The 12,391-nt window shown below is 38.2% G+C and overlaps 1 protein-coding gene across 1 annotated transcript in view; it reads right to left on the minus strand.

Annotated features, from left to right (window-relative positions):
* Window positions 1–1,698: 1,698 nt before the first annotated feature.
* atg5 (ATG5 autophagy related 5 homolog (S. cerevisiae)) overlaps window positions 1,699–12,391 on the minus strand; it is a 46,749-nt gene continuing 36,056 nt past the window's right edge. Inside the window, exon 8 of the mRNA XM_030749801.1 lies at window positions 1,699–3,488. Coding sequence (XP_030605661.1) covers window positions 3,352–3,488 — 137 coding nt within the window. The 3' untranslated portion in view covers window positions 1,699–3,351. The remainder of the gene's footprint in view (window positions 3,489–12,391) is intronic.

Below are 12,391 nucleotides of genomic sequence, written 5' to 3' on the forward strand. Positions count from 1 at the left end.
TATGCACTCACGCACACACACACACATTGTGACTGAACAGCCCGAGGCCTGTCTGGACAGTTTAGTGGTCTCATTAGCAGCGGGTGGAATTCCAACTGATAATTAACCAGGAGAGATGAAGAGCGAGAGGGAGGGTGAGTGTCAGCAGTAAAACACATAAGAGAGAGATGTTCTTTATGAGGTGGATAAAGTGAAAAAAAAAAAAAACACCAGAAGGGAGCAAAGATGACTCTGTCTTGTCTGAGGTTTCAAACTCAAAAGAAGACAGGAAGACACTTTCACTGAGAAGCACTTCGCTCTACTGCCATAAGGATGCAGATGATTCCAGCTTTATTAATCCATATTTTGAGACGTCTGTTCTCACCGTGTCTCGAAGACAGCACAAAATTAATTTGTATTGTTGGACAAAAAAGAAACAAACAAAAACCCACCTTTAAAAATAAAACAAAATTGCCCTATTGTTGATTACTTTAGATAATTCAGACACATCTCTGAACTACTCTGGCCTGAAAAATTATTTTGAAATTCCACTAAGGACTCTGTAACAGGAAAAATGGGGCCTTCATGTTATGTTCATGCATAACTTTCGAGCATTTTTATTTTTAAATTGGTTTTCATATATTTTTTTTTAATTAAAAAAAAACATTTGGTGTTTGTAGTGAAGCTGAGGTAACACAGACAGTATAAAAGATCACGTGGAGCCAGTACTGAGGGAAAAAAAGCCACTCGGGAGCTGAACCCTGTGATTGCATTAAGACTTCCGGTCCAGTAGAAGTCTATGAGAAAAAGGCACTCTAACTTCACTGAAACCTTTCCTCGAGTTAAGTTTAGTTAAGTTTGTAAATGTGGGTCATTCCAAGTTTCAGAAATGAATGTTGCTCTTTTATATCTGTGAGGAAGCGTAATGTTAGTGTAATAATGCTCATAATAACTACGCACGGTGAGATTTTCAATTTCTCTTTCATCTTCACCTTGCTGGAAAGTGAAGGCATATTCACTTCAGCTGAAGTGAGGTTACTTTAACCTTGGACTTTCAGTGTTACGAAGGTGTTTCACTTCTCATTGGGTACTCATTCGGCAGACCTAACCTGCTCGGGTGAAGGTTACGTTCCAGATGAGAGATGAACATGTGCAGAAGCCACCACTTGCTGACAAATCAATTCTCTGAAAAATAGCGTCACCATTCTTGGAAGATCCCTTGGACCTCGGTGCACGGATTGTGTACTTTCAGCCTGTATTTTCTAATATTATAGTTTTATCTTCCTTAGTAAAATCTATTTCTGATTGGTAACACTGCAAGCTGCCAACATTGCCCCTTTTGTGTGACAGCACTCTCTGGGTTGACCTGAGCTGATAGCAACCATTGCTTAATCTCTTGGCCTGATTGGCAATTTGATAAGTTTAGCCAAGGAGAGGACAAACAGTTTTACATCACCAGACCAGCAACCAAAACAAAGAACAGAGAAGCTCACTTTAACACACACACACACACACACACACACACACACACACACACACACACACACACACACACACACACACACACACACACACACACGGAGTATGACTTCATTCTCTGCTAAGGATGCCATTACATCACTGTACATACAGCACACCGAAGTTTTGTTTCCATAATTAACAATAATTAAAATTAGTCAATATGAACTAACAGTGTCAAATGAATTTTTTAATGTCACTTTATTTCAGTGTGATGTAAAAATGATATTTTAAAAAACAAACAAACAAAAAGAATCAAAGGATGCCGATACAAGAGAAAAACGTGGAAACATTAAACAAACTCATTGCATTCCTCAACTACTGCCATTATGCTGTAAAAGTGGTGCCTGCTTTTGCCAGTTCTTTGTGTCGAAACACTAAATTATTTAAAGCATACGTAGAACATGTAAAATGACCATGGCCCCCAACAGACTGCAGGCTTAATGCTAATTATGCCTGCCGTCTCATTATCTCAGCTGAGTTCTTTAAATGAAACAAAACCAGATGCTCATTTAAGTTTGGCAGTGAAGAAAAAGACGCTCTGGCAGACAGAGACAGTAAAAACAGCTAAAGAGAGTCGTACTGATGGAAAGAAATCAACACCTGCTATTGAAAACACATTTTTTTCCCCTCATGACTCCCGCACAAAATACTTTATCCTCATTAGTAGCTACATGATTTTTAACTATTAACTCTGTGAAAATTCTATATCTCGATCTGTCTTTGTAGTAGTAGTAAAAACAAGGTTAAAACAGACCAGTGAAAACACCTTTGCAGCTTTAACACCATGCCATTATTAAGTTTATGCACATTTGGTTTCGACAGCTGCACACTCCCACCATCCACTGGGCAGCAAACCTAAAAATTAAGAGCTTAAGTTGTGCAAAGGCAGTTTTTTTTTTCTCTGCAAACAAAGAAACAAAAATGTAATTACACTCTTTTCAAGTCAAAGCTACACTTTAATGCTAATTCAGCAATAGTACAGATAACAAGACTTTGGGACATTATGATTGCTAAACTGCTTTTGCAAATAACTCAAAATGTAATGGTAGAGTCCATCCAAACCAGCTCTAAGGTGTGCTGAGATCAGTGAGAGCAGATAACGCATGTATGTCACTGCTGTCAAACCTCCAAAATAGTTTGTCCTCTTTTTATTAAAGCCCACTTTGTCAAAAGAATCAGTATATTTAACCGACAAAAGATGTGACGTCAACTTAAAGTGACTTCATGTGCACCTGTCCACACACTGTTGAAAGGACAATAAGGATAATAAGATGATAATGTGCAGTAAATAAGGCAACTTCAGCAGGATTGGATGCACCTCTGTCCAAACTGCGAACAATTCCATTTCCCCGTCTACAGAAGAGTTACTGACAGGACGAGGAAAAAGACGTATGCCAGATTGGTGAAACAAAGGATCCGTTCGCCTCCTCTTCTCCCATTGAGATGTTTGTTTGTTCAGAGAGGAGTGGAAGGGGAAGAGGAGAAGATGCAAGATAAAATAATTAAAAAAAAAAAAGGAACAAAAAGGAGAGATCCTTTGCACATTCAACCCTCGCTTCTCCTTGTAGGAAAGGAAGAAGAGAAGTTCTTTCCATTATTAAACAAGTATTTAAGGGGGGAAAGAGGACTAGTAGTCATAATTTTTAGAGGATATAAATATATATATATAGACAAGAGGGGAAAAGTTTGTAAATGCCCCCTTTTTGCATCCTTTGCTCATCTTTATCGCCAAGATTCTGATCTCCTCATTAAAGAGTTTTGTTAGTTAAAGGTTTCCACCAAAAAGTACTGACCAACTGGCTGGCCAGTATGTTATCACAGTGACAGTACGCTGCAGGAAGGGATGTGGCCTCAGTCGGTGGGGGTGGGAATGATGCAGATGTGCAGGAAGTTGTCAGGATGGCTGAGGTGTTCGCTGAGCCACTGCAGAGGCGTCTCCAGCAGCGGTTCGATACCGTGGATCACCACCTGGTAACGTTTCTGCTCACCTAGATGGAGAGCGAGAGAACATTTAATAAACCAGATCATTTAAAACCCGCTTTCGCAGGATTTAATTAAAAGCACAACTTTACCAGATTTCTTTTTTTCCCCCTCGGTACTGGCTCTCAAATTTTCTCCAATCTCATTATTATTTAACTTGCTGTCTGCAAAAGCCTGCAAATCATGTTTTCAATGTGAAATTGCAGTAAGCGATTTAATATGCTACAGTACTTATCATGAAAGCTTTTAGAGAACATGGACGGATCTCGTTATGCAAGGGACTTAGTCCAAAAAGAAAAACTAAATGGCTGTGATCTTCAGCCATTTAGTTTTTTTAGTACAGGATTTACTACGCTTTTTTTAAAAAAAAAGGTTTCGTAGTGGAAACCATTGCATGGGCTGAAAGCCACAGTCAGTGAAGTCATACGCCAGTCAAAACTCTACCATGCAAATTCAATTATTATAACCAAGATCCAGAAACACGCACATTTACGACAGACTGACGCAAAAAGTTAAGGTGTCTTATTATCTGAGCAGTGAAATCAAGGACACTGCGTCCTCCAGCGTTAATGACGGTAAGTGAAAGCATCGGTGCACGTGGTGTGGACAGCATGTTTTTGCTTATTAAAAGCAAGAAAATGCCACACCACCTGGCTGCTAAACTAGTGTGTCAGCAGTCCAAACCTAAAATTATGAAACAAACAGAAGAGGGGAAAGTGATGCATAAATTAATAAACATAAGAGGGAAAATAAAGAAAAAGTGGTAATGTATGAGTTTAAAAACAGGAGGGAGAGAAATTGGGGGGGGGGGGGGTCAGATCAGGTAAAGAAAAGAAGAAAAACAGGTCTTTAAAAGAAAGAAGATAAAAGAAAGGAGACTAAGGAAGCAAAGGAAGAGAAGAGAGGAAAAGAGATGCTAACATGAGGTGAGAGTGACCGCATCAGATAGTACAGTAACACCACTGGTGTGGTGGATGAGAGAAAGAGAGAGAGAGAGAGAGAAAGCATGAGTGTAAAAGTGCATGTTCAGTTATGAAGCAGAGTAAAAATGACAGTTGCTTGTTTTTGTGTTAACCTGTTACAGGATTCGAATTTTAAACTTTCACTCTGACAGTGCGCGGTCTCTGAGAGTCAGTGTGTCTGTGGCAGCAAAAAAAAAAAAAAAAGAAAAAAATTCTCGTAACTGTGGCGACACCCATCGCTAAAAGGGCCATGACTGAAAAACGAACGTTACGAGAAGCAGCCTCCTCAACCTTTTCAGCTCGGGGAGGTCGAATTACTTGCTGAGTGTTTATTTCTGACGATTTTGAATTTTTTTTTACAAAAGCAGCACTCCTCCAGTTTACATATGGTCTCTTTATCTCTTTATTTGTGATGTCCCCTGAAGATTTGAAGGAGCTCTGTCAAGTATGAGAAAACAGATGTGGAGCTGTTAGAAATCAGGTATGAATTTATATAGGTTAGCTGCACTATGGGAGACGGGGGAGATTGAGTCATGAGGACTGACGAGCTTTTAAATTTCTTTTTTCTTTACCTTATGTAATAAAAGTGCTGGAGTACCTTTGGCTTCCTTTCAGCTATGCACCATCATGATCTCTAATAAGAGTATAAAATAGCACAAAATGAAGAGAAAAAAGAAATTATCAAAAGAAAGAAGAAAAAAAAAAGCGTATTCATGGTACCAGATGAGAAAATCACAGGAAACCACGCCAACCTGAAAATCCCATTTACTACTTGTAACTGTACTTAACTGTGCTTACCAAGGCCTTTAAACTTAATTAATTTCATAAATTTTCAACCAATTTTTTTCTAGGATTTCAAGACACCATTATATTTGTTTTACATTATTTTTTAAATGCGTTTCTGTATTTTTATGGATCTATTTAAGTACCAGTTGAATGCATACAGGAAACAGCTCAGGTCACAATAATTTCAAGCCTCAAAAAGATTTCTGAAGGCCAAAAGTGTTTGACACACACACATACAAACAAACAAACAAACAAACACACACACACACACTTACTTTTTAGTCAATCATTTTTTTATTCATTTTTTTTTATCTGCAGGGGAGTTTAAATAAAGTGACTCAAGTTGTGTTTTTTGTTTATATTTTAATTTGTTTAATTAAAATCATAAAAATGTTTTGCCAAATAATTTAATTTCACCTCCATACTGATTCATGCTTCAAAATAAATATTTTTCCAGTGAGCAGACCAGAAAGTGGCAAATGTTTTGATCGGCTGTAAAACAGAGACAATGTTTAACATAACAATAACATCGTAAATACTGCTCAAGTATTTTATTGCATTTCTGTACATAAACTGCTGCTGTTATCATATGCTCTGAATTAAAATAAAAACAGTTACTGCAACTGTCTTCAGTTTAGTTCATTGTGCAGGCAGAAAATGTACTTAAATTATTTTAGTTCAGGTTTGAAATTTTAAAAATAAACTTATTTTTGAGTATTTTAACATTTTTTTACATGGCATTTCCCTTTGCGTGAGAAAGGCAGACAGAGATTGACTTTTTCCCGTCTATCACTCTTGACCTCACATTCACACACACACACACACACACACACACACACACACACACACACACACACACACACACACACACACACACACACACACACACACCATTGTCCTCATTCAACCACTGGTTACATGACATGCCGTTCCACGTAATATCAGGAGGACGGTTAAGGCAGTGTGTTAACTGCCAGTCTGAGAAGCAACTCCACCCCACACCTGCTGGCTGACTGGCAAACAGAAATGTGCATGAAGTTAAAAATGAAGAAAGCAATGCAAGTTCTCATGAAAGGTTTCCATCTGAAGATTGAAGCTGTGCACATTTAAGGTACACATGTGGCCTGCCTCTGCTGGTGGCAACTGGAATTAAGATTTACCAGCTCATTAATCACGTTTATATAATCGAGTATTGGTACGAGATTTAAAAACAAACCAGAACTGTTGAAACTTTATATGTGAAGTGATATTTTAAAGTACTGGGGATGGATGACACTAAAAGAAGATTTTTATTTATTTTATAGGGGAATGGACCGGCCTCTGCATTCTTGCTTATTTTAACTGATGCTTACTGCATGCAGCAAGTCTAGTGAATACAGGTTTTATGAGTATATAAGCAGAATGTGGAGGGTGGAACATTTTATTCTGCAGAAATAAAACCTGAAAAAAAAGAAAGAAAAATTTAAGCAGCTGGTTAAAAATGCTGGTGTATAAGAGCAAAGTGCAACCCATGCAGATGTGATAGGAAGAAAACAGGCTGGTTAAAAATAAGAAAAATTAAGCCAAAAACATAACACGGTATATATAAATTTAACAGTTATAACATATTTGTTAAATGTTGTATTTATTTATTTATTATTTGAAGTTCATGCATTTTCTTTTTCAATAAAAAAAAAAAAAAAATTTGGTAAATTTAAATAAATAAATTCTCTCAGAAAAAAAAAAAACATTAATGCATTTTAAATTTGAAAAAAGAAATGCTTGAACAATTAAAGAAGTGTGAGTAGAAAAGGTGGTGTACTTGTTTGCACCTCTGGTTAACTGAGCTCAAACCACTTTAGCCACAGCCTGAAAAAAAGAGAAAAAAATATCAAGCAAATTCTTTTACATGATTTCCTCTCGGTTGATGCAATTTAAAAGCTACAAAATTCATATTCTGAAGAAAATTATGTTTGGGTGGAGGCGTATTACTAACTGAGGAAACATGAACTGAACTGGAACGTGTTACATGGAACTTGAAAGGGTGAAACTCTGGGAAAGAAAACACTAAGAAAAAGAGAAAAAGTAAATTTAGTGAATGTGCAGCTTGCAAATTAGAAAATGTTTTGTATAAAGTTGAAACTTTCTGTGAGGCCCTATTAATAAAGTGCTATTAGTCCAGTGCAAGCACGAAGCAGAAAAGTGTTGTCTACTTTTGTACAACAGCATAAGTTACACAATACTGGAGTTAAAAACTAACTACCCAAGTACAGATAATAATCAGAAATCTTTAATTTGATTACTTAATATTTGTGAAAATTCTGGAAATGTAGGTTTATTTTATTAATTAATACAGAACAAAACATTGTGCAGATAAACACCTTTGTTATTTTAAAACTTTTAAGAGAAATGCACAATGTCCTCTATAGTGCCCTCTAGCAGCAATAAATCTTTAATTTATTAAAATGTAAAACAAAAAAAGATATGAACCTGTACAAATTGCATATTCTTCTGAATATGCAGTCATTTTTACTGTCTACAGTAAAACTATATGATTTGTGACATCACTTTAAACACCACCTGATGGAGAAAAAAAGATAGAAAAATCAAACAATGAAGAATAAACAACTTTGCAGCAATGATGTCCAAAGAAAAAGTGCAATTTAGTTCAAAAGCACTGAAAGTAAAAGGTGAGACGCAGCCTTAATGACAGCAATAGTGAAAACACACTTTCCCTGGTTCACTCATTCAATCTCTCTCGCTGTTTTACACGTACACACAGACACACACACGCCTACACCCGTACCATTTCTGGGTGGTATTTCTTAACCATCTCTAACCTTTACCCCTTGCCCGGTAACAGACAAGAACATGGGGGTGGAGTAGGTGTATTATCACAGTCTCACTATGAGAAATTGGGGAAATTTGCAATGAGCCACGCCCCCCAAAAAACTCTCACACATCCATACACTACTCAGTCACATAAATATTACTGTAGATCATCGCTTTAACCACCTGCACCCGAATTACTCAGACAAATGCATGCCGTGTCACGCTAAAACCCACACAAATTCATAGAGTAATTGGGAGGTACATGAGAAAAATGCAGGAAAAAAGAAACTGAACTGCCAGTAAGGTCTGTCTGGGCTGATGACTTTGTCTGCAACAAATACATCAAACATCTGCACCATCAGAACAGCTGAGGCTTATTAAGACAAAAATGAGACACAGTTGATAAAAACAAGCTTTTCCCTCCCCACAGAAACATCTCATATTTGTATGTTATCTGAGAAGGAAACAGAGCTGCTTTTTTTCCCCCAGAAAGGCTAAAAGGTGAACTTTTAAATTCAACAGGTCCTTACGCCCGACCTTCTATCAAATCATTGTGTTAAATAGTACATGCATGATCCACTTAATTCTTACATTTCCAATATGACTTAAGGTCAGTAAAATACAGCAAAAAAACTGTCCAAAGATTTTGAACTCTTCAGGGTGCTTAAAGGGCCTTTAGCCACCAAGAAGTTCTCAAAAAAAGTAGATGTGTAAAATTCACTTTTCCCTCTAACAATCTTGTTAATCAAGTTCAGTTCTGTGTACAAGGAGTACTACGCAACTTCACAAGACTACTGTGATTGTTTGGAGACAGGTTGCCTCCCACCAGCCAATCTGTGTAATGTCCTTGCGATCAAAAGTGGTCGTCCAGAGATTGGGGGTGCTGCACGGTCAACCTCTGGGCAACAGCTGGTCACTGTAACTAATTGCAATCAGTTGCCAACAGCAAAAAAATTCAATGCAATCACTGGGCAACCAGTGAGCAACCAGTGATTTTTCTTTTCCTTTTTTAAATGTGACAGACCCATAAGAAGCACTTGATATCATGAGGATTATGGAATGCACCATCACCAATATAGCGCTTCTCTGACTGACCACTCGAAACTCTTTTTAAACTACAAGTTTAAAAAGAGTCCCCCCCCCCCAGGACGCACTTACGTGCTTGATCTACCTTACAGCCACACCTATGGCCAGTGTAGAAAAACCCAAAGCCTATCATGCATGTCTTTAGACTGGAAGAGGAAGCCGCAAGCCGAAGTACTCAGAAGAAACCCACGCAGGCACACGGAAAACATGCAAACTCCAAACAGAAAGGCCCCGGCCGACCAGGAGTTTCAAACCCCAAGACTTCTCGCTGTGAGGTGCCAATAGTAAACCACTGAAAAAAACACGGGTATTTACCAGGAAGGTATATCTTACAGAGGTGTTAGGAAAGGCCTAATGTGAGTTCAGATCTAGGGTGGGGAAGTAAATTGAGGTTTTAAGATATATTTTTGAATTTTGAAACGATATGTGGGGTGACACAAAACACTTTATTTAATTACAGCTTGATATTACCTCATATATATAGATATATATAAAATGGTTATATACATACACACACACCCTTATCATTTTTTTTTTTTACGTCATGCCAGCATCTGTATGCCTCGTCTCTCACTACCCTGTCTGACTCACGCACCCCGCCCCCACACACCCTCTGAACCTCAAGCCTGCTCTCAGAGTTCCCTTGCAAAGAAGAAGCGCAGCACAGGTATAGTACTAAATAATATTATAAAATTGCAAGTTAGCAAATGCATGTGTGGCATCATAGATGCATGCATAGTTTTACACAGTTTTGACCTCGTTTTTTGATTTGTAGAAACATGCAACTCAAATTACTTTGCAGAAAACTGAGTTGCTGGTTACCACTGTGTGGCTTTGGTATTTAGCACATTAGTTTGGTTCCTAACTAACATTTTTAAAAAAAACCACGGTTGCACAGTAACACACACAAACTAGATAACTGAAGCTGTGGTAAAACCGGCAACTCATGTGCTCTCCCACGACAGCAAAACCAGTTTCCTTGACAGAAACAGTTGAGTGATGCAAAAGGTGAAAAACACTTATTTGTTAAGATAATTTTCATATTGCTGTCTACCATCTTTGAACATCTTGTTAAAAAAAAATCCAAGCAAGAAACTTCTTCAAGTTGAACTTAAATGACCCATGAGCTAGCATTCTGACAATGACACAAACAAGAACACTAACCATGTTTTTAAATGCCATGAAAAAAAGGTGCTTACAGTCAAGGTGGAGCATTTGATTCCCTCTCAAGCAACCAGAAGTACAGGTATAACTGTCATATACTGTAATATACAGGAATAGAGATGTAACGTGGTGTTTTCCCAGTTTGACTAACACAAAGTTCTGTGAATCATTTACACTGTGACAGCACTAGCCATTAACACCGGGAAAGACTGTTTCTGATGCCAGCTGCACAGAGCCAGTCATCAATATCCAAGAAAAAGCTGCTTAAGGCAAATATTTTGTTAATATCAAAGGTCAAATGCCAGTTTTATGTTAAAATTTCAGTCTTTTGTTAAAAGAAATAAATTATCTGATATTTTTTTCCTGATATCAGTTAATCTGCATTCTGTTATTATTTTACTATACTGCAGTGTGCAGTTCCAATATCTGCTTTTCATAAGTACTATTTCCAGATAACACTATCTAATACTTTACTCTAACACAGTACCAGGCTTATAAAACCATATGCATGAAGAGAACCCTCAGGCACTCGGGAATTTGAGGAAAAAGCCCAGAAAGATGATGAGTGATGATGTTAAACATCTTTAAGCATGTTTAAAGCTCTGTAAATGGAAGCTGCTTCATGCAAGATTTTCCATGCCAAGAAATCATGACAACACCAACTAAAACAACCAAACGGAGAGCTAATGGTTCAATAAAGTACAAAGAAAAGTTTACTGTACACGCAGTATGCTCAATTAGCTCACTCCAAATCATAATCAATTTATTAGTAAGTGGTTTACACAGCAAAGAAGTAGTAACTATATAAAAAAATAGAGTAATTTGTCTGCTGACATACACACACCCACCCTGTGGTTGAGTGGTACTCCACTGCTGGCCAAGAGAACATGTTTTGTCAGCCGAGTGCAGCCAAACACTATTTAGAAAGACCGCAGTGCTGCACTCTCCTCACAGCAAACAGTGTCTGACTGCATGACTGGCAGCTGGTCAGACTTCCTCACTGACTGAATGAATTACTAATGACTAACTGGTGGACAAAAATGACTACCTAGCTACTGAATGAAAGCTGGGGAGTCCAGCTCTCCACATGGAAACACTTTCCGCAGATTGTATGTAAAGTAAACTGAAAGAATAATAAATAGCACTAATTGCACTTGCGAAAATAACTTCCCACAAGTTACAGTAAATATAAATGCAGGCTATACTCTAACAGAAAAATTTGTATTTTTCACAAAGAGCATATCTGACAATTTAAAACAGGTTCAGTATACACTCACTTTGGCCACTTTATTAGGTACACTTCTTTTATATATATATATATATATATATATATATATATAAAAAATAAGATGGCCAAAGGAGGAAATGGAAGCCACTGATGTTAAGACAAGAAAGCTCCTTACCATGCATGGAGGGTTTCACCCCAAATCCAGCACCCTGAGACTGTACGTTAAGCGGAAGGAAGGTGGCCGAGGACTAGTGAGTGCCAGAATCACTATCCTAGATGAAACAATGAAGATCAATGAATACATCAGGAAGATGGCCACAAAAGATCATGTGCTTAGTGAGTACCTCAGGCAGCAGAAACTTGAGAAAGAAGAGGACGAAGAACAGGAACCATCATGGAAGGACAGGCCTCTGCACGGCATGTACCACCGGCAGATAGAAGAAGTGGCTGACATAGAGAAATCCTACCAATGGCTGGACAAGGCTGGACTGACAGACAGCACAGAGGCACTAATCATGGCAGCACAAGAGCAAGCTCTAAGCACAAGATCAACAGAAGCTGGGGTGTAACACACAAGGCAGGACCCCAGGTGCAGGCTGTATAGAGATGCTCCTGAGACAGTCCAGCACATAACAGCAGGGTGCAAGATGCTAGCAGGCAGGGCATACATGGAACGCCATAACCAAGTGGCCGGCATAGTATACAGGAACATCTGTGCCGAGTATGACCTGGAAGTCCCGAGGTCAAAATGGGACACGCCCCCAAGGGTGGTTGAGAACAACAGAGCTAAGATCCTGTGGGACTTCCAGATACAGACAGACAAACTTGTGGTGGCTAACCAACCGGACATCGTAGTGGTGGACATACAAAGGAA

The sequence above is a fragment of the Archocentrus centrarchus genome, chromosome 16 (genome assembly GCF_007364275.1).
Source record: "Archocentrus centrarchus isolate MPI-CPG fArcCen1 chromosome 16, fArcCen1, whole genome shotgun sequence".
NCBI lineage: Eukaryota > Metazoa > Chordata > Actinopteri > Cichliformes > Cichlidae > Archocentrus > Archocentrus centrarchus.